Source organism: Asterias amurensis, chromosome 20 (assembly GCF_032118995.1).
Source record: "Asterias amurensis chromosome 20, ASM3211899v1".
Lineage (NCBI taxonomy): Eukaryota > Metazoa > Echinodermata > Asteroidea > Forcipulatida > Asteriidae > Asterias > Asterias amurensis.
The window spans coordinates 3786104-3810158 of NC_092667.1; the positions used below are offsets into that span (position 1 = coordinate 3786104).

The following is a 24055-nucleotide window of genomic DNA, read 5'->3' on the forward strand; positions in this document are numbered from 1 at the left end:
CGCGCCCACATACATGTCCACCGGACGGTTTTTGCATAGCCCCGGACACGATTGCATATGCAAAAGTGTCCGGAGCAGACAGTATTGCATGGCGGACACAATTGCATCTGACACCGGCTCAAATGATTGAACCATCCACAAAGAGTCGAAGACAGTCATTTCGATCCCCCCCAAAAAAAGAAATTATTTTGTTTTCCTTGCGAAGTTGAGGGCTCTCTACTGGTCCACTAACATGTAGGCATATCTTTGCCCTCTCTTTATATATTCCACCTTTGTTTAAAATTATAAAACAAATAACCAGAAGTCGATATAGATGTATCATCCTATGTCAACTTAGACACTTTTATTCCAAGTTTACTTTTTAAGAACATCAGAGTAATATGATATACAAAAATCAAGTAGGCCTCTGACTTTATGTGATATCGTTAATATTAAAGTCACCTGGAAATATATATATATTTTTTTCAAACAACAGAGTATATGTTTAGTAGTAACAATAAAACAATTTTTTTATTAATTGTTTGCAACGATTTATATGTTAATTTTTTTTATAAAATTGTTTGGGGGTTGACTCCGCCTAACCCTTTTGTGACGTCAATCGAGGCAGACTTTGCCTTGATGCGTAGAGTAAACACACGTGCAGAGTACACGCAAGTCAAAGTCGTGAGTTTGTACGTTTCAAAAAACTGTTTTTCTTGCATTTTGCCGGCAATGCCGACCAAGTGTATTGCTGCTAGATGCAGCAAAACAACTAAAGATGGGGTCAGTCTGCATGGCTGGTCAGACTCACAAGAGCAATAGTGCCTAGTGGTCCGGTGCGATGTCTTTTTCAGCGATGTGCAGCATTTTCTATTTGAATAACGTGCCTCGATTGACGTCACGAACAGCGCCCTCTCAGGTCTGGCCTACTCTTAAATTTGCAATTAAGATAAGAACTAACTTTTTAGAACCTTAGTTAACTGTTTGTTCTGATTCCACTCATCGAAACACATATATTAGTGATAAACGCTTTATTTTGACAAAATACCACTTTCAGGTGACTTTAAGCTCACAAGAAATTAGGAATATAAGAGTCTTGTAAGACCTCCACATTAATATTATATTTTAAAATATCGAATCTTTGACCTTCACAAGTGAACTTATGGATTTAAGTGAAAATAGATTTAAAATTGACACATTTTTATTTCTTTAAAGCTACATATGAAATTTCTTACCATTAAGATCAAAACAAAAACCCTGAATCAGTCTGTGAAATTACAAACACGTGTCATGTTTTCAAGAACGCATCGTTGATTTGGATGAATGTTTTAAAAGTAATATGGTAAAAAACCTAAGGTATTAAAACATTTTATGAAACACTTATGTGCAAAAATAGAAAAAGCGATATTTTTCTTTATATACAATTGTGGTGAAAAAAAGATGAAATATATTAATTTATTTATTGACATCAACTTATTACTAAATTTAGAGCATGTTAGGTAGCATCTCAAAAGTCAGGTACGCTTTAGGCGAAAAAGAGCATTCTTGTGGGCGCATGTCCGCAATCCATGGGACTGCCAGAATGTTCTGGACCACATCATTAGTATTTTGAACTTCAATGGAATGTTTTGGTGGTCCCATGTTAGGTCCATGAGCACGCACTGGACTACTTATCCCACTCAATTAGAACTTAATTACCGCTCCGATCGTGCATTGTTCAATCTTGAACACTCTGACGATAGCACAAGAACAAAGTGACTGAGAAATATTTTCACCTCACTAAAAACCTTCAACATCAGTTGGTGTTGTCATCGGCATTGGTGCAACTTTCCCACTCATGGGGCGCTTCTGGAGAAAGAATAAGAAAGGAAACAAAAGAAAGGGCAAAAAAGGATTACCTGCCTTTAATTGTACATGGGCAAGTGACAAAGCGAGTGTTGTTTAGGCATGTTTTAAAAAGAATAAGAAAGGAAACAAAAGAAACGGAAACAAAGATTACCGGCCTATAATTGTGTAGGGCAAGTGACAAAGCGAGTGGTGTTTATGAAAGTTTTACTCAAAGACATTGCTTTCCAAATTAAATAAGTAACTGGTTTTTAAACGAGCATTACAAAATACACCATACGAAGGACAAAACAATAATAGTGCCTTGCTGGAGGACCCAAGCGTGATGACCAGGACTCGAACCCACACTCTGCTGATCAGAAACACCAGAGCTCGAGTCAGGTGCTCTTGACCACTTGGGCACAACACGAAGTACACACTGCACTTTGTAAGGTTTTCATAAATACTGTTTTTGTTGTGAAGGACCCCTTAATTTCTGTTGAGCAAAGTATCACAATCTTGATTTTACCTTTTTCGTTGTTTGTATTCCCGTAGCAACAGCAGAAGCCCCTTGTGTGCTGAATGAGGAGCCTACGTAGGAAAACAAAATCAAGACGTTTAATGGGTGGTTCACCGGTAATAAACAATTAATTGTATCTTGCAAGTCTGAAACGATTCATGCATGAATCGTTTCTTAGATTCAAATGTTTCGGGGGTGACAAATTATCCACACTTGACTACTTGAATTGGGAGCCTTCCTCAAAATGTTCCTCTCACCATTTAAGTTTTCACCCACATGACTAAGCTTACACATGACCATTAATTTTTACCAATCTATGGTCCAACCTTCATTATGTAATTACAAGATAGTTAAATATACATTTGTATGGGACATTCGTAATCATTGCACTTGCAAAAAACAATACATATAATATCTTGGTCATCATCTGAACATTTGCACAACACTAAAATAGGATAATATTCAATATATTTTTGGTTTACGGTTACACCATGTGTGTATGTACTTGCTAGGTAGATTATGTTGTTTTGAGAACGTGTCTTACTTTCTATTCTACTACTGCGAAGTAGATTTATCGGAAATTGGGAGACTTCTCAGATCTGGAAAGAACCGTCTGCTTTTTAACTACTACCTGGGCAGAGAAGATAGGAAGCAGGCAGGGACTAGTTTTGTTTTAGTGGATCGAGGGGACTTCTTGTTATTAGGTTTGATACCGTGGAGTGAGTTCTTAATTGTCTCAATGTTTTGACTAGCTTGCTCTAGTCATCAGGATTATTCCCTACCTGTAGAGTACTGAGTCATCTCTGTGCATTCCTCTGAGCAGTCCACGGTCCTGTCACTAGCATCAGTGTTGGACTTCCTTGATTTTGTAGTCTCTCCCTGTTAATTTGAAGAAAAAAACACCTTTATTTAATAATTATCATAATAATAACAACAACAATAATTGAGTCCTATAATGCACCATGTATGTCATATGGCGACACTCCTGCAGCCAATTTCATGAAACTTTACGCAACTGGCTAAGTCCACTTGCACAACGTGCGCCATATACGTTGCGCAAGTGGACTTAACCAGTTGCCTAAAGTTTCATGAAATTGGCTGCTGGTGCAGAGAACCCTTAATTAACCAATGAGTTGGTTGTGTTTATACTCAATTACTTGCCCATTACACTTAATGGATGAGCAGTAATTTGCATTGGGCAGTCAGCAGCCCTTATGGTTGGTTTGTGCACCAGCAGCCCTTATGGTTTGGCAGAGAAATTACATGGAGATAACAGGTGTGAGTCGCAAGAGAAAAAGGATGTTATTCTTATATGGAGCTTTATGCGTTTTGTCTGAGCAAGATATTTTTGTGTCAAGCTAACTGTTGTGCTTACTACTATTATGAAAGTAGGTCCTATTGGTGTTATTACTTACCGATTTATTTGAAACCTCCATTTCCAGTTCATGCTGTGCCCTTTTACGAGAAAATGCAGCTTTTACCTGAAAATATCACAAAACATTTTCAAATGTTACAGTGTATATTCGGTTTGTGGTAATGCCATGTACCTATTTCCAGTGTAGATTTGTTCTTGGAGGACTTGTCTTGCTATTTGTTCATCAACTGCCACGGAGTAGACTTAAGATTTCGAGCCCTGGGGAGGCCTCAGGATTTTGTTTACCCCAAGGTTACCTTGGCACCCTTTCACACTGTTGTTCATAACACAGTCATCTCTCTTTTTAACAAGATCAATGGGACTGGGACTGGCCAAACTATCTCTTTATAACAGAAACTTTGTTATAAAAGGACAGCAAAACAAAGAAACACAAAGCAGAAATGAAATTTGTGACTTTACTCTTTATACGCAGAACCTCTTTATACCTGTGCTCTTTATAACAAGAGTTTACTGCATTACTTAAAGTTACATGGTTCCATCCAAATCTCAGATAAACTGCCAGAGATATTGACTAGAGCGCGGTTCATACTTCCTGCGAATGCGAAGCGAATGTTGACGTCACAAATTCGCAACGAATAATTCGCATCAGTTGACTTGTGCTGAACTCTCTTGCGAACTTGCAGGAAAAACATAGTTGTGACGTCAAATTCCTGTCCATTTCGCTTTGCATTCCCAGGAAGTATGAACCGAGCTTAATAGGGAAACCGCCAACATAGGGCTGGATAGCTCAGTTGGTAGAGCGCCGGCTCGTTAATTCCAGGGCGTTGGTTCAAGTCTCGCTCCAGTCAATTTTTATTTGTTCAAACCCAAACTATTTAAAAACTCACCTCACTGTTAAAAACGCACTGAATGAAGAAAATGAAGAGTCCTTGGAAAGAGTTGAAACCAGTGAACAGATACTGGAACACAATATTCACGCTGTTCATCAAACCAAAGAGCCACGTCACACCAAGGAGCGGTAGCAGCACCATCGCACCCTTAGCACCACATCTTATGAATGAGAAAAATAGGGTTTAATTTGTCAAAAGAATTTTTAGTTGTTTATTACTACTTTTTTTGTTTACAAATTCCAAATGAAAATGCTAGAAACAAGGACTGCAATCAAGGCATACAAGTTCAAAGCTGAAATTCCCAATTTAAACTTTCACAGAGGTCTTTCTCATTCTGTATTTCCCATTCTGAAAAATAGGGAGACTGCCAATATCACACTTTGCTAAGCAATTAAGCTTTGGGGAGACCGCCAACATATTGGGGCTGCAGTTAGATAGCTCAGTTGGTTGAGCACTGGAGTTTTATCTGGAGGTAGTTGGTTAAAATCCTGGTAATCATTTTTTTTTCTTAAAACCCATAAATAAATAAAATCATAAATAAAATCAATAATTACATCAATAACAGAGAAACAAGAAAGAGTTCAATTATTCTTACTTGATGTGGTCCATGTTATTGTTATTTTGCATCTGAGCTGACTTCATCACAATGCGCAGAACAGTCACTAGAACAACCGTATTCAACTGCCCAACACAAAAGACAACTTCCAGATTATAAATTAATTGGTAAAAATAATTAATGGCCTGAAGTTTTGACCCTAGAGAAAAGACGTCATGCATACACTGCCCAATTTCATAGCTCTGCTTACCATAAGCAAAGAATAGTAACTTATGAAAGCAGGAAAAGTTTCCTTGTGTGCACTCCACATAACTAGGCATTATTAGTGGATGAGATTGTAGAAAACCACGCTGGATAATAAGAGGTTCATCTGGATATAAGGGGGAGGGAAACAGCGGTCGTGAAAAGAGACGAGGAGTGGTCTACAACTTCGGGCACAGTTACGATCCACTTATCAGCCCCACAACCACTTCAAGCGCCAAGAAACCGACCGTGTCAGGTAGTGTCCTGGAAAAGTTACATCAACTGCCCAGCATCAGTTGCATTGAATAAGCTAGACTTCAACCAGCAAAATTGCCAGGGGCTAAAACAAAAGTGTTTTACGATCCTCTTGACTTTGTGGTCTTGCCTAAATATAAAAATCACCATTGATAAGATTTGAATTGTTCCTAAAGGAAGACGAAGTTCTACTTGTCCAAACATTGAACTTACCAGACCAACAACCGAGATAGGAGCAGCAAAAGCCCAGATCATTCCACTATCAGTATCAAGCCAACAGCTGAAGATAGAAAAACATAGACCTTTTCGCAAATACCGGGGCGCGCACGTAAAGCTTGGAATTAGGTGCATTGTGGTCTTGCTGGTATCCAAATTTGATCCATATATATCCCACAATGCACCTCATTCAACAGTCTGCGCTTGCGCAATGGTATTTGCGAAAAGGTCCATGGACACATGTAAGTTTCAGCTCTTTTTAAAATTAAATATTTATTTTTTTCAGGCAAGTTCGCCCCAAACAAGGCTTAAAGTCACTCTTGGTAATGGCTACAAGAAGAACATATTTAAAATCTGAAGAAAGGAATTGATATCCCTCTTAAAATAGTCTAGATTTTAGGGTGGAGGAAAACATGCACCAGGCAAGGAGTTCCAAAGAGATGCAGTATGTGGAATAAAGCTATTTGTTCAAAAACACAACAAGAGTGCATGTTTGAGAAGAAGCAGATAGTCTGGTTTCACGCTCAAACATTGAAACTTGTAGGAGGAACAAGGTCAGACACACTGGTGGCAAGTATTTGTAGCAAAGAAAGAGGCTGGCTACAGACCTACAGTAGGAAAGATGTTGTAATATTGATCCCAACTTTTCACAACAAGATTAACAATACTTTTCTTAAAGCCATTATACACTTTCGGAACAGAACAAAAAATAGAAGTTCACAGATTTACAAATAACTTACAGGGTTTACAGAAGGTATTGGTAAAAGACTTCTCTTGAAATATTATTCCATGAAATGCTTTACTTTTTGAGAAAACATTAAAACAATTATCAATTCTCGACAATGAGAATTACGGATTTATAGTAAACACATGTCATGACACGGCAAAACGTGCGGAAACAAGGGGGGTGTTCCCGTTATTTTCTCCCGACTCCAATGACCAATTGAGCCTAAATTTTCCTAAAATAAAATTTTCCTAAAGCCTAAAATTGTGATACACGAAGTGTGGGCCTTGGACAACACTGTTTACCGAAAGTGTCCACTGGCTTAAATATGAAAAGTTGCATGCCTGATATAATTATAATCTTTCTATTACAGATATTTCTGTTGATAGGGATGAAACACAGCTTACCAACGGTCCGTCCCATATCCTTTATTGTTTGCACCAAAAGATATGGCGCATATTATGGCCGGAGCGACCCAGCCGATGAGAACGTAGCGGTACATCTTAATGTTCTCACTGCCGTAGACTTTGACCACCTTCATGTAGAGATGCACCCCCTCTACCAACATCCAACCAAAGACCGACAGAAAGAAGAAATGCAGAAGCAGGGCGATGATCTTGCATGTCACCTTAAAATGTCAAAAAAAAATTAAATTTAGATATATGGTTTCACTATTGAATAATGATAATATTAATAAATATAATAGTAATAATAAAGCCTGGTTCATACTTCCTGCAAAAGCGAAATGAATTTCGACATTACAAATTCACAAAGAATAATTAGAATTAGTTGACTTGTGCTCAACGCTGCAAAACCCGCGCTGTGACGACAAAATTCATAGCGCATCCGCAGGAAGTATGAACTTTATCCATTACACACTCAAAAGCACCAGTCAAGGAAAACAATTGATGAATTATACTCACTTCGTCTTCTGTTTTATCAATGCCAGACAAGAATAAGATTTGAGCTGCCAGGATGGCTATTGCCAAGTTAGTATGCATGAAGATCCGTTCAAACTGCAGCATTTTCCTGAGACAAGAACAGAAAGATGAATCACTGAAAATGAGCAAGATTACCAAAGAATGTACATACCGACCAGGGCTTGAACTTATTCTTTTACAACACTTAAAGTATTTCTCTCTTTTCTAAAATTTAGTAAGCATAGATTGATAGGGTCATACTTGGCTATGACACAGAGAAAATAATTAAATGAAACACTACCACTGGTGAAAAGGAAACTCGGAATATCTTTACTGGAGCATTCCCGTATTGGAATACACCCTCTTCTTGGGTTCAAACTTTGACCTCACCTCAGGTAGAAGAAGATGGTTAGAGTACAGACCAAACCAAGGATTGACGCCCCAAACCCAATCTTTGTCAGCATCTCCAATATAAACTCATCACCTTCATTGTCGCTGGTGATCTGCAAAGGAAATTAAACACTATGACTCCTGCCACAAGCCTGATTCATAGTTCCTGCGAATGCAAAGCGAATATTGACGTCACAAATACGCAACGAGTAATTCGCAGCAGTTGAAATGTGCTCAACTCCTGCAAATACGCTGCGAAAAACAGCCCTGTGACTTTAAATTGGCTTCGCATTGGCATTCGCAGGAGGAGGTATGACCCAGGCACCAGGCAAACAAATAACTCAAGGGAAGTTTGCCCACCATAACCATCTTTATACCAAGGACCTTTTTAAAACCTCGGCTCAGGTTCTCCAGGGCTCAACTTTGGGGAAAAAAATTCACCATGAATCTTGTGCTCATGAGCAAGCCACTTAACCAGAATTGCTTTTGTAAAAAGCAATTATAATATTAACAAAAAAACATTTATAAAGCGCCTTATGCAACGCCTCAAAGCGCTGATAGAGGATACCCATGCCTACATCCATACAGACTGTAAAGGGGTAACCCTATTTCAGCCCCAGGAGAAGGTGGCAACATGCCCCTAGTGGCAGTTGACTTGGGTCGATAGCCAAAGTCAGTTAAGTGCAGCCCCCCACCTTGATGTGGCTGTCTTGCCTTGTGGTGTAAACACTCATAACATTTTTTAAAAATTTTTAATAAAATGTACAATTCGCACAGCATTTCCAACATTAAACAGAGACTGGTGCTTGAGCCTTGGAAGAAGCCCCATGTGAAAATCTCTCAACAACTATTTCAATTTTACTAATATCTACATTCTGTATAGCTTACCTTTAAAATGACTGCAAAGCTAGTTGAATGGTTACTGATGCAATCAGAGTAGGATGTTGGCATTTCATGTGCCAACCAACAACCCTTAGAAGACCATTTCCTTCAAATAAATAAATGTACACAAATGATGAATGCATTGACAGCTGAGGATCAGTAAATCATAGAAATGGATGACAACATGGGAGTTATTTTATTAAAAGATGCTATGTCAGATTTTTGGCCGATTTGACCCCAAAATTTTGATTTAAAATTCAAAAGGTATTTTGATAGGGGTAGAGAAAGTTACAAGCTTTCATTTGAGCCATTGCTCAAAAAGTCCGCCAATTATTAGTAGCAGTGAAATAAAGTGCTCAAAATTAGTTTTTGTCGGGATGCCGACAATATATCACGTGACCAATTCTGATGTGTTTTATAAGAAATGTTTTAAATTTTTGTTATGGTTCCTGACCAGTAAAAGCTAAACTTTTTTCGTTAGAGCGGGTGATACTCTTTGAAATACCATTCACTCAAAAAAATCTATTTTTTAATGTTTGGGGCCAAAAATCTGACATAGCATCTTTAAAAACTACTTTGAACCAATTATTTTGTTCGGGTCCATGGTGGACCCAAATGCTAGCCAGACACTTGTACAAGACTCCTTAATTCATTTTAATACAATTACTTAATTGTTTAAGAATATCAGTGCATGGAACTCACGAAGTTGTGTCATTCCAGAAGACACACATGGGTTGTCTTGTGATGGCACCAAGTCCTTGTATTGAGATCTTATCATCCTTTGCTTCCTTAAAAAACAAACCCAAAGATTACAGTTTAAAGTTGAAAAAAGTCAATGTAATATTAGTAGCAAGCTACATGTATACACTACCTCAGCGCTGCTAGGTGGTTGCTTGCACTGTACTGTAGGTAGTATATCTCAAGTATTGTCATGTACAGTCCTAAAGGCTGAGTCACACTGCAGCGATAACGAAAACGATAACGATCACGACGCAAAGAGAACGCATTCTATTGGTTGAATTGCTCCATGCAGAATACGCACACGCTCAATCAACCAAACGGACTGCGTTCTCTTTGCGTCGTTATCGTTATCGCTCTCATTATCGCTGCAGTGGGACCGGGCCTTAATTCCAACAACTACCGTGACTAAATATCAAATTTTATAAAGAGAAGATTTATCTCATGTGTATCATGGGTAAGAATTCTTCTATCATGAACAGCATAATAATTATCATACTGAAAGTCAACATGTGAAGACAACCACAAGGCAGCTGGAGTTGTCCGGTCAAGAACTACTGGCCCGATGCTAAAACCAGATTAAAATTTGTGCCCTGTATGAAGTATTTTCAATGAAGATCAATCTAAGCTTTTTTGTGAAATTGAGCCCTGTACTTATGTAAGTATTAATGCTACAAAACATGTATTGACCCAATTCACCTGACATCATCATCAGAATAATCTTAGATGCGCCATTTTGGTGGTCAATGTCACTGTACGTTATTCAGTGAAGTGTGCATTTAAGGCGACACAGAGCTTACACGTAAACCTATTTCCCACCAAAATGGTGAGCGTGGCACATTGGCTGTGTTTTAAGTGCATGCAAGAGGTCAATACTTACGACATGATGATAAAGTGTGTAGTTGACTGGGACTGATGTCTTGATGCCCTCAACATAGAGAGAGAATGCTAAGAAAGCACTGTTTACAATGAACTTAGAACCGCTGGATGCTCGTACACCACTGCCGGAAAAAAAGTAGAGTCATGTCAGGACAACTTACAGGCAACCAATTTCAGGCAATCTCCAATAAGAAAGTTGAATCACATTTCAGTTTTCTCATTTTGTTAAATTTCTTTTTTGAGACAGTGCCGATTTACAGCTAGATAACTATAAGAGATGTTAATTTTGCATGGGGGATAAAGAATATTAATTTTGGCTTTTACCCATACACCGATGTGTTGTAGCACTGTATACTCAGTCCTGTGAACAAATATCACAGGCATGATACTCGGGTGTGATTCGAACCCACCACCCTTGCAATTCTAGAGCAGTGTCTAAGACTATGAAAAACTTTCAAAGGGGCATCAAGGCAAAAACCAGCGCAGGAGATGACGTGGCCTTCATGTACTTACAGGACTGTATACTCAGACAGGAGCCTCAGTCATGGTTTCAAAAAAGGTTGTAGGTGTGACTTAAAATCAAACAAGTTTGTTTGTCAGTCACTTACCTTATTTCTCCCTCGTTCATAACCTCAACACCTTTCTGGTTCTCAGTCCTCAACACCACAAAACTGATGTCTTCAATTAAAGAAAGAAAACAATCACAAAAATTAAACAATGGTTATTTCATTTTACATACTTTCCCGTTAGTATGTAGAAACTCAAATTGATGATCAATGATAGAAGACACGTCTTTCAAAATGTCATGGTTAAGTGGTTTAATGCATCAGACTCAACCTCCCATAGCCTAGTCATCAGGCATGTCAGGGTGTGGGTCTTGATCTATTGAACATGAACTTTAACTATCCAGGGGTAAATGGGTACCTGTGAGGGCAGAGATGGTTCATGTGATTGATTTAGCTTGGTGAGCATAAGATGGTTTAAGGAATGATGAAACACATGAATAAGTGATAAGTGGGCTGATTTCACAAAGCAAAAAAATCCATCGTAAGACAAATTGTCAGTATCACCATAGTGATTTACATTGTGACATCACAGTTGATTACTAAGCAACTACGATTGATTTGCAGTTAAGATTAATCTTAGCTCTTTGTGAAATGGGGTCCAGGGGTAATAATGTACGAGTGCCATGAGGGTCACTGAATGACAGATTTGAGCGCTATATAAGAAGCCACAATGATTATATTAGGTTGATTACATCAATATACAGATTGTACCATTATTTCAAATGTACCATTTTTGTTATGAGGAAATTGGACCCATTTTCCTTTGAACTATTCTTACCATCGTTGTCACTTTGGAGGTCAAAGTTCAGGCTATCCTTGAAGTTCTCTGAGGTATCAGTTTGGTAGTCTCTCTCTGTATCACCATTCTCAATTTCATACGTAAAAATTGATTTATTCCCGATGTTTTCTGATGTGTCATGGCAAATATAGGCAGCTGAAAATGGAGATAAGAAAACAATGAAATAAATGTCGACTTGAATTGGATGTTAGCAAACCAAGGCTGAAAGGGATGGTGGTCTGGCCCCTTATTGTATCATGAGTGCAGTAGTGCTATGGCAAAAAGGGAACTTGACCAAGTTGACAGTGGCAGTAAATAATCAAGCTTGATACTTTGGGCCTGTCTCAAACCTCGTCTTGGGCTCTAGCTTAGGCTCCTAAAGTTCCTACCACCACATGCAATGCGCGCTGCTCAAAAATTGCAGGTTAAAGGCGGACCTATGTTTCAACTGTGTACACAGCGCGCAGAGCTTAAGCCTGAGCCGGAGCCAAAGCCAAGGTTTAAGAAAGGCCTCTTGACTTCCCATTTCACTTACAGTTTGATTCAACCCCATCTTTCACACAGTTCCCGAGTTCCAAATTTCCTGCAATGGACGCCAAGACTTCTTCCATGAGAGCTACAACTTCTGTCTCCTCCTCAATTGTCTGTTAGAGAATACACATACAACATAAATGATGGTTACTTTAGGTATGGAAGGATTGTTGTCAATGTGTCTACCATTTCTGCAATTTTGGAGAATTAGTTCATTAAGTCACACGATGCAATTTACAGGCAACCAGTTCCAGGCAATCTCCAAGAAGAAAAGGCATTCACATTTGAATTTTCCCATTCTAGTATTTCGCATACTAGTATTGGGGATCATAAGACGCAGCAGGTGCCAACCACAACACTGGCTGCAGCATGTCAAGGGAACGCTGCAAACTCCCACAAGGGGAATAAACACCAAGCTGGCAACAGCCAATCTCTCTCAAACAAACATTGGTTTAGCCTCTATGACTATGTATAGCACAAAATTGTTAAATTGTGACTCAGTAACTAGAAGACAACTTTATATGGTCACTTCCTTATGGAGACCAAGACCAAAACAGAGAAGAGACTAAGGCCGTATCCGAATTGGCGGCTACGGCTACGGCTGGATCGCCGCGTCATCATGCATTGAAGTATAGGACATCCTTAGCAACACCCCTGGCAACGGTCGTAGCCGCGGCCGTAGCCACCAATTCGGACACGGCCTAACAAAGGAGGTCTCCATATAGGGATTTTAAAGACTGGGTGCTCCACAAGAGAATGTTGTACAGGGAGTGTCGTGGCAGAGCGGTTAAGAGCATCAAATTCAAACTCTGGTGTTTCTGATCAGCAGAGTGTGGGTTCGTATCCCCAGCCGTGACACTTGGGTCCTTAAGCAAGACACATAACCATTGCTTCGTCCTTCGGATGGGACGTAAAGCCGTTGGTCCCATGTGTTGTGTTAATGCATGTAAAAGAACCCAGTGCACTTATCGAAAGAGAAGGGGTTCGCCCCGGTGTTCCTGGCTGGATTGGCAGCATATTGCGCCACAGCACCTTGTAAACCATTACATGGTGCTGAAGGATTAGGTCTTATATCTCAAAATTCGCCCCACTCTTGCAGTAATAATACCTGGCGCTTTGTATCCTTTGGCAAAAGGCACGTTATAAATACGGTTGTTATTAAAAAGTGTTCTGTGGGAGATTCTTAACAGGAACAAAGGACAAAACAAATGATGTCTCCACAGGGATGCAATAAATAGAGTGTGTGAGCAAAAGTGTGAGAAATAGAATTAGCTGTTCAATAATGCTTACCAACCAATAGGTTGGAAATAAATGAAAACAAATAATTAATGGCCAGACATTTCGACCCTAGCAGAGTGTTTCTCAAAGCCTTCCAGGAAAAAATCCCTGCTAGGGTGGAAACGTCAGGTAATTACTTAATGTTTTTAACTGTATCTATCAGGTCAATGGCACTGTGTGCTACATACCAAACTTTGGTGATCATTCGTCAATGTTGTAAACACATCCAACCCAAGCTGTAAATCAAAAACAAAGTGATTTTCTTAATTTCCAAATCATTCTTGTGACAGTTGATTGAACTAGGTGAGGTTTGAGGTAGCACCATTCGTAAATATCACTTTTGAGCAGTGTTGGTTCTGAAACCAACCAGAGGTTGGCAACTTAAGACATTCAGAGCATACTGATCGCAACATTGAGTTGTCAACCACTGGTTCTTCTCAGAACCAAAACTACTTAAAGACAGTGGACACATTTGGTAATTGTCAAAGTCCAGTCTTCTCACTTGGTGTATCTCAACATATGCATAAAAAAACAAACCTGTGAAAATTTGAGCTCGATTGGTCGTCGGAGTTGTGAGATAACTATGAAAGAAAAAACGCCCATGTCACACGAAGCTGTGTGCTGACAGATGCTTGATTTCGAGACCTCAAATTCTAAACTTGAGGTCTCGAAATCAAATTCGTGGAAAATTACTTCTTTCTTGAAAACTATGTCACTTCAGAGGAAGCCGTTTCTCACAACGTTTTATACTATCAACCTCTCCCCATTACTCGTTACCAAGTAAGGTTTTATGCTAAAACCTATTTTGACTAATTACCAATAGTGTCCACTGCCTTTAAAACTTAAATTATTTCCTACATTACAATATCAACCTTACCCTTGTAAGGGCAGTGATCTCTGGCAACGTATTGGTTTCTCCATCATCCAGACTTATCAAGACACGAAGGATCTCTAGAAGATTCTCCCGTTCGCTGTCGGAAAGTTTGGCATCGCTGAAATTTGCACGACTCACATTGTTCATGGTACAAGGCTGGAAATTGAAAATGATTAAATAGAGTGATTGCAGATAAACACAGAAGTGCGTTTTCGCTGCTGAAACCAAGAACTTTGGTCAATGGCCAGTTGTTAACCAATTGGCAATTCAATCGAAACAGTTATTGGTTACGCCTGCCAAAACGCAATCCAGGTCAGACTCCGCAAAATAATTTCTGCTTCTCGAGAGCTGCTAGAATAAATCGACAAAAACCTTGTACGTAAATTAAGAGCCAATCTCTGTCAAGACACTATGCAATATTAAAGGATCGTCTGAGACTTGAAATTCAGACTGATCACGGTATAGAACATAGGGGTCTAGATGATTAGTCTTACATGTAGATAAAGACGAAAACTTGGGAAAGTAATTATCGGGGTAGGGGTAAAAACCAAATTATATTCTTTAACCCCGATGTAAGACTAAGATCTTTGAAAGGACTGTATACCCATAACCTTTGCATTGCTAGAGCAGGTGTTTTACCACTAGTCCACGGAGCTAGCCAGATGGCTAGAGACAGTTTGAATCCTTAGCAGTGGGTACTGCAGCAATTTAATAGATGTTAATTTTTGTATCGGGCTAAAGAATATAATTTGTTTTTTAACCGATGTAACAGTGAGCAACAACAGGCAAAGCTTAGTGTACTTACCGCAAAGCAATTGTGCACATCATCAAGAGTACAGTTGTAGTCTGTGGTCGGACTGACTGTTCCATTTCCACCCGATCCATCAGCTCCACCAGCTTGACAAACAACAAATTCAAAAGCACTAAATACCAACTTTACTTTGGTAAAAAAGAGCCCCGTCCCGCCCTGAAGTGTTACTGAAAATGAACCTGGGTGAAGAGAAGCAGTTGTGGTTCAGTGACTTGCTCAAGATTTTTTATTTTGTTTTTATTTTTCATAAAGCCAGTAAGCACAACAACTTGCTTAGCGCAAACAAACCATACAGTAACCATTGCTGTGACTGATACCCTGGTGATTCATTGCTTAGCCAATAAATTGCTAAGCAGCATTTTCTTTTAACAGCTTTATTAAACTGAGTCGAGGGTCACACAACAACAGAAGGACCAAGGATATATGAAGGAGGTCTAATGTGGATTTTTTAATTGTGGAGTGACAAAATGCACAACAAACTTTCCGAACCTCACCACCAATTTATCCACCCTTAGTTAGCTCAAATTACACTGAATTTTTTCTTACCTAAGAAGAAGGGTTACAGCATATACATCCAGACAAAAGAGAGAGCAAAAAAACACTAAAAATAAACCTAGAAAAAATTGGTGGCGAGGTGGTAAAATAATTCCAAATGCACTACCTTCTGCTACTGCAGCTAGTGTTCCCAGTACTGGTTCGTCTACTCGTAACCATTGTAAATTGATGACACCCGGAGTTGAAACCTGTATGCCAGATTATCACATAACAAAATCAAAAGAAAGAGAAAAAAAGTTAAAGGGTCCATAAAATTGTAACTTGATTTAACACATCGTTGATTATAAAATTGTTTGTATTGTTGTAGAAGGCATAAAAACTCGCTAGCACAGAAAAACATGAGTGGAATCAATCCACTTTGAATCTGATTTTATATACGAAAAGAGTCGATTGGACTCAAATAGGGCTCAAACACTAAAACAGTGAATTGATTTAAGACAAAGTTAAAAACACATTTATTTTTGCAATAGCTTTCAGTACTTCTTTCTGTATCAACTAAGTTTTGCTTTTGTAACTATTCACATCTCTATTAATTTTTACTTCTTTTTCCATCTTAAAGCGCATACAGAGAATTCTCTGTGATTGTGATCACTGGTATGCGCCTTTACAAACATTCTACAATATTATTATTAAAGAAATTCAAGACAAACATTTGTAATTGTTGTTTGTAACATACTGTATGAATATCGGTCATATAATGATCGATAATGACAACATTTAAACTGGCCGTTCTTACAATTTTTTTATCAACATTATTTCTGCTTAGCAGCTAGCCCCACTTGTGTGGCCAAGGATTCAGCTATCCTTGGCCAAACAAGTACTAGTGGGGCTACTTAGCAGCTTGGTTATAATAGGCTATATAATTATAAGTTGTGTCAGCAGGGCAGCAATGTACATCATCTGATTATATATTTATTGTATTAGTGAATTGATTATCAGATGCTGAACTGGCCAACTTTGCTCTGGCCTCTGCACAACCAAATGGTTCGATTTCGGTCAGTGACAAGGCGAGGCCCAATCCTTTTCTAAATTCTATTGAAACTTGAAGTGAAACTTTCTTTTTTAGAAAGAGTGTGGTGTGGTGCTGTGGTGTGGAGTGTGTCCACATCCACATCATATTGTCATTATCATACATATATAACCATCCAAGCCCAGGTTGGACTCCTCCGTGCAACTGCAAGTCAGTGAGTGGCACTCTGTGACTGACGTTCAGGGCTAGGCTATAACAACCATCCCATCCTAGCCCACCTTGTTGAGCTGTTAACTTTAATGGCTCCGCTTTTACCATGAGACCGATGTTAATAGCGGAGCCATGTACAGCTCAACAAGTACAAGGTGGGCTACATCCCAGACATGCCCATGGCCACGGTAACCATGCAGTGGCAGTGTGACTGTGTGAGTGTGCACATCATGATAATCAACATCCCATCATAATTCATATATAGTACAGAAAAAGTACTCATCTCATTTTTGTTATTAATAAACGCATGATGGAGGTAGTGTGGTAAACAAACAACAAAAGCCACGGACTAACTCTACATTTTTACAACAAGTTCCACTACCATAATAACCTTTTCCTAGGTAGATGATAACAACGTTACTTCTGCCATTCCGCCGCCTACTGTAACTATGCTGTGTGGTTTGTGCATAGAGCAATGGTTTGTGTGGGAACCGCACTGTACTGTGCGGTGCAGCGAATCTCCGGTGCAGCAGATGCATGTGGATGGTTTTGTGGAGGCTGCCATCTTGATGTCCAGCAAATTGCATTACCCCCTCTTGTGGGGAAGGCACTAAAAACTAACCTCTACAGCGGTTCGGAACTTTTCGTGTGCTCTTGGAACATTCCGGCACGGTTCGCGACGATCCCCCACGCACGCAGCAGGTTTGGTGAGTTGTTACATAAGAGTGGACTAACCACTAGGACCTGGTTGTTACGCTCGGGTATTCTCCGATGGGCCGAACCGCTGTGGAGTTCAGTATTTAGTGCCTTCCCTCTTGGGCCCAACTCTAACGTGGATGCGTGATTTTCTCGCCGGTGTCAGATGCAATTGTGTCCGCCATGCGATACTGTCCGCTCCGGACACTTTTGCATATGCAATCGTGTCCGGGGCTATGCAAATACCGTCCAGTGTGGACATGTGTGCATGCACTGAACCTACGTAATGCAGCATGAATATTCACGTATTTTTATGATTTCAGCGAATACCCAACGGCCGAACATTTCCAATGTCATTCATGACATGCACTTAGTTAGCTTGTAAAAAAATGGCAAGGACGGTTTTGCACGGGGCGGACACAACTGCATATGCAAATGTGTCCGGGCGGACACAATTGCATTATGCAGCAGCGTCCGGGCGGACACGATTGCATATGCAAAACCGTCCGGCGGACATTATTGCATATGCAATAATGTCCTCCGGATAGTATTGCATCGAGGACATGGCATGCGACACCGGTACCGAAAAAGCCTAACAACTTGAACCGTGACGAAGCATAAAATAATGTTTTTCAACAAATTAAATAATTCCCTTTTAAAGGCAGTGGACACTATTGGTCATTACTCAAAATAATTATTAGCATAAAACCTTACTTGGTGACGAGTAATGGGGAGAGGTTGGTGGTATAAAACATTGTGAGAAACGGCTCCCTCTGAAGTGCCATAGTTTTCGAGAAAGAAGTAATTTTCCACGAATTTTATTTCGAGACCTCAGATTTAGAACTTGAGGTCTCGAAATCAACCATCTAAACGCACATAACTTCATGTGACAAGGGTGATTTCTGTTTTAATTATTATCTCGCAACTCTGAAGACCAAATGAGCTCAAATTTTCACAGGTTAGTTATTTTATGCATATGAGATACACCAACTGTGAAGGCTAGTCTTTGACAATTACCAATAGTGTCCACTGCCTTTAATGAATTTAAACAAAATTCTTGAAAAAATTAGTTGTAATAAACATTTTTTTTTAAGAAAATGAATTATTGCTGTTGTAGGCCTAAACTGCAGGGCCTACCAACCAATGGAAGTGATGCCGTTAATTGTTGTTATCCTGACGTCTCAACAAAAGCAGAGCATTGATCATATCAAGGCTGAATTTATATTTTGTCAAGCTCGTATAAACCCTCTGCATCATGCATCAAGCTCATTCGGTATGCAGGCTTGTGGACATTATTAATTACTCATAATGCAAATTAAAATTGTGGCACAAAGGCGTTATTGTGCATGAGGATACGCTCCAAAGCGTTTTAGGAAATTAGTGATAATAATGATCGTTATAAGTTAAACATAGAGGTCGAAGAAAGTCGATGCACTGTTAGAAAGAATTGCAACGTCACAGCCCGGTCAGAGTTTTTCAACCGAGTTAGAAAACCACAGAAGGCCCCACAGAAAGCCATACAAAAATTGTAACAAAAATATATAAAAAAGGGATAGTTACTGTTATAATGTTCAACAAAATATGTTTAAAAAAATAATGTTAGATTTGTTCGATTAAAAGCAACCAATTACGGGAGGTATTTGGTTTTTAATGAAAGTGTACAGAAAATATTTAACTAATTGGTTAAAACATCACCGATTGAAGGTTTTTTGCGACGAGATCACAAGGTTTAACCACGTTGTTTTGAAAGCGGAGAAAGCTGCTTTAAACTGTGCAACTGATTTGATTCTATTCAACTCCTTTAACTACTTGTACAGACTGATCAAAGTGCATCTAGTCTTGAACTCAAGGCGCACAATCTATACTATTAAAAGCGTAACCCGCGCCATCTTGGATTGAAAATTAGAAGGTCCAGTGGCATGGCATCCTTGTGGAAATCAACACGGTTGTGTGTGTGGAATTCAACACGTTTGTGTCTTTTCAGACGTCGGGTTGTATAAAAAAAAGCAATCACTTCAAAACGACATGATAATTATGGACAAGGCGGATGGGTTCAAACGGAAGCTTTATAATTTGGAAACATTGGGTAGGGCTGTAGGTTGGAAGGAGCCTGAAAGGTGTCTATTAATAACATTTTGGGGTTGGGGGCGGGGGCTTACACAATCAAAGTAAGCATGTGAACTCAAATGAGTACATGACTACCGTTTTAGAATACGGTTTGTTCATGGAGGTATAGTGTTGCAGTTCAGAGTTTACCCCATCACGGAAGTTTGTGAAACTTATACACGTACGTCAAAGGCTGTTTTGAAGCTGTAAAAAAAGAACTTTGCATTTGGTCAAAGTTGTGGGGCAAAACGACATTAAGTTTCCTTTTGAATAAGTCCATTCACAAAATTGGTTAGAGCAGTGTGTCGGTCAGGTCTCAGACTGTACATTGCAAAATTTTTGCCAAATCCATTTTGTAGCATACTTTGGCAATCGGCCCGTCGGGTTGGTTACTGGAGATAATGTTAACAAAAGAGCCCTCGTGCGGCTGAATGGGGTACATTTTTAGGAGTTTGTCTATTACAAAATTGACCCAAACTGGACGTAACAAACACTAAAATAACTTGACATGCTTTCTGAAAGTGAAATAAGTTAGAGAAAATTAAGGAGTGAGGACGAATTTACCGTTTTTATTCGTACGATATAGGGTTCCAGAGATATGGGATGTATGGAGGTTTGTTCCTAGAGCAGCGTGAACATGAACGGTCAGAAAAAAAACCCAGCGGTGGTAAAAACAAAAAGTAGATAGATTAGATTTTTGGCACACAGCATGTTCCGAAAACTCGCTTTATTTGGTGCTGTAACAACGCTATGTATCGTGGGACGTGACGCTCCATAAATCAGTAAAGGGCCCAAGATAGACTGTGGGTAAACTTTCAATAACAAAAATTAACCCAGATGGCAAACTGTGTTAATTTATGACATACAAGTATTTTAGGGCTATTGAGGGGTGCTGAGCTGTATGCCAAGCTCAAAAATGTCCCATAATGCCTCAAAATCCCAAATCCAACATGGCCGCCACAGTGCGTGCAAGCTTTATACGTGAACGGTGGGTATTGTAAACGGACAGCACCCACGCACTGCTGCACTGCCTTGTAACACCGCTTTCACAGTTCGACTCGGCCGCGGCTCGGCAGTTCGTCGATCTACATGTAGTAGGCTGGTGCGATGCGGCAGAAAAACAACAGTGATTCGAGCAGAAAATGTCATTTTTTGACGATGTTTTTTAATTTCGCTCAATAAAAAGGAATTGCAAGCATTATGAATGTATATTGAGTGTGTGTAAAGTTTTGATAGTAAAGTACAAAAGAAACTTTAGTTATTGCTGGCTAACGGTCGTAAAACTTTCACCTATCAACGCTGATTTGAAAAACAGATAGCGTTAAGGAGGCCCAAAATATTAGACCCCTTTAAGGCTCACGGGGGAGCCTTAAAGTTTCTAGAAGTATGCATGAGGTACGTCGTCTAACCCAAAACGAGGTGGGCGCAGCCACTGCAAGTGGTGGCGGACGTGCGCAATAGCTTCATTTTGGGTTAGAATGATGACGCCATGCATAAATATTAAGAGAGGCGTATAACACCCTCACCCACATTACATTTCGAAATATTGTGTAAAGGATTTTCATCATCTAGCGGGGTGCGGCGCGAAGCGCGGCATCCCGCTAGTATCAATTAACTTCACACATCATAGGAAGTCATGCCATGACAAACATGCTGATGCAACCCACAGCACGGTTTGTTTAAAAAAAATAGAAAGATTCAACAGTATCAAATAAAATGCATCATCACTCAAAGCAAGCAAATTAAATTGACATAACAAGTGGAGGACACAATCAAAGAAAGTGGATTCAATGGTAGATCAAAACCCAATGGAGCAAACAAGAACAACTTGGCAACATCAATCACCTTTTTAATTTGCACATTTCATTTTGCTAACAATTATAGATAATTATAGTTAATCTGTATATTGTGGCATTCGGCTGTGATAAATTGCTCCCAAATTTCTTAAAGCGTGCATGGACCAGACATAATTAATGAACACAAATTGATTAACTATTATAGATGATCCGTTGTATGATAGAAGCTTCTATCTTTGATCTGAAACAACGGCAGTGCGTACCAAAGACAACTGGACCAGAACTGACCCGGAATCGGGCCAAGGACCAATGTGGGCAAGCCTGACCCACAAACACTTTAACACAAATAAATAATAATAATAATAATAATAATAATAGCAAACTTAGTAACGCTTGAACGTACGATTTTATGATGAAATAATAATAATGTGGGTCAGTTTGACCCACTATAGGCCAGCTTGAACTGTTTAAATTGAAAATGGGACAGCCGTCGATTTCACCAAACTCATCTCATCTTAGGATTAATCTTAGGACTTAGAACGCATTGAACCCATCTTAAGTTAGGACGCGGGTTATGTCCTAACATTAGTAACAGCGAGATATGATTAGTCCTATAGTGTTCCGAGAAATCGACCCGGACTGGGTCAAACCATGGAGTTTGGTGTGAGGCCTATAGTTTCAACAATACCGGGTAGGCCTAATCGACACCGCGCATTAAACGAAACACAGTGTGGTCCAGTGTCGCATGCAATAATGTCGATAAACTTCAACACTGAACACATCCAATACCCGCCTACTTACCATTAAGATGGATAACAACGTGAACATTTCGTAGATTCTCATGATTTACAAATAAAAGTCCTCAGTTTTGTAAAAAAGTTCCAGTATTTTCGTATATGTTTGGTGAGGCGCGGCAGACGCTTTCTAAGTGGTTTGCATCTAAAGAGGCACCATATGTTGTCAACTGGTGTTTGGGATACGAGCTGGCGGCAACACTAGTCCCGATCACGCGTGCTGTTTCCATAGAAACAAAGTACTAACAGAACATACGTCACGTCGTGCGTGGATGTGTGCATTGTCTATTATTCGCTTATCATTTTTATTGTCATCCGGCCGAACCCAATTCCCGCACTCATGAACTTGATTAAAAATTCATAACTACTGCTTTTGTAAGTGCCCCAAATATACATGGTCCTTTTATACCAGTTATCTTCAATTTATTTGGAACTGTGCACGTCTACATTTCATACAAGCCTTATTCGAAAAATTATCTAAAAGAAAGGAATCATTCACGCCGGAAGAGGAACCCCCCTTTTAGAAGAAAAAAAAACCCCAACAACACAGAAGTGCAGTGCATGCACTTCTGGTTTTCTTTTTGCAAAATGAGTTGGCCTGGTAAAAGCAATAATACAAAACTAACAACTGCGAAAATGAAACAAGCTGATCGTCGGCCTTTAACCATGTACCATGGTCTGGCTTTTAGAGAAAATTAAAACACTTTACAAAAAAACGTTGAATTACCCTATAAATGCCTGAGTGTAAGAATATCCAAAATGCCCATTTGGGATGGGACTAATACTGAGTTAAAATAATGCATTCAATATGGAAAATTTAACTTAATTTACAATGATATCTTTTGTATACAATATTTAGAGATGACGAAAGAAACCTTTTTAAGACTTCACAATAATCTTTGTTTGAATATACTATATTTTGTACGTTCGTATAGGGTCTTACACCAAAAACGGCTTAATTGTTAATGTTAACACTATTGTGCAAGATACACTGGAGTCACTTTGTGCGTGTTTGTATACACAGACAGGTAGGTCAAACAAAAAACAATGAATCAATCATGTGCTTTTTGAATAGCGGCCCTCATCAAAAAGTGTAATAAAGATGAAACAACCTTCATTCATTGTTCTTTCCATTTCATCGCCTGATCATGAATATTAAATTAATGTTTATGACTGTTTATTGTGTGTTGGATGATAGGCAGTCCATCATTCCATGAATTCTACCTCTATGGTCATACTAATCACTTGCCGGCGCAATGAGGCGGGGTGGAGGGCAAGGGCGACAGTATGCTCACATGAGATCCAGAACACAAATTATGATTTGATATCGATGCTATATTTACCAGGTAATTGTGTCGTTCGCTAGCCCCCCCCCCCCTCCACCCAATAATTGTCTAGTGTATGAAATTGGGTATGGTAACAAAAAATACTCGATGACCGTTGGGTCTACTAAAAAAAAGGAAACCTCTTAGGCAAGACGAAATTGACTGTTTAAAGATTGATGGAAATAAGTAAAGTTTGAGGTGTGGGCGCAAAACGGATCAATGTCAGGTTGTGGGTGGGGGGGGGAAACATCTATTATCATTAATGGCCATAACCATTCCCGAGCGTGCTGCTTTAACGCTTGGGAGATGTGACGTCATCGCGAAACTACGCATTTGAATCTGGTCTCCTGGCGTCAATGCGTTCTATGAAAGCG

The 24055-nt window shown here is 39.4% G+C and overlaps 1 protein-coding gene across 3 annotated transcripts; it reads right to left on the bottom strand.

Annotated features, from left to right (window-relative positions):
* Positions 1–354: 354 nt before the first annotated feature.
* Positions 355–22465, bottom strand: LOC139952620 (adhesion G protein-coupled receptor L1-like). 3 transcript variants are annotated; one of them, XM_071951820.1, is made up of 21 exons: positions 22364–22465; positions 15891–15972; positions 15224–15315; positions 14422–14574; positions 13733–13780; positions 12271–12379; positions 11736–11891; positions 11000–11069; positions 10393–10513; positions 9477–9562; positions 8781–8880; positions 7893–8005; positions 7506–7611; positions 6990–7210; positions 5856–5922; positions 5184–5269; positions 4586–4748; positions 3739–3804; positions 3106–3202; positions 2333–2394; positions 355–1827 (listed from the first exon to the last, which is right to left on the bottom strand). In XM_071951820.1, the coding sequence occupies exons 1-21, from the start codon at positions 22403–22405 to the stop codon at positions 1759–1761; spliced, it is 2109 nt and encodes a 702-aa protein (XP_071807921.1). In that variant the 5' UTR covers positions 22406–22465; the 3' UTR covers positions 355–1758. The 3 variants fall into 3 exon arrangements, with proteins under 3 accessions (XP_071807921.1, XP_071807923.1, XP_071807922.1); XM_071951822.1 differs by lacking the exon at positions 22364–22465 and adding an exon at positions 17356–17516; XM_071951821.1 differs by lacking the exon at positions 22364–22465 and adding an exon at positions 17347–17516.
* Positions 22466–24055: the final 1590 nt, after the last annotated feature.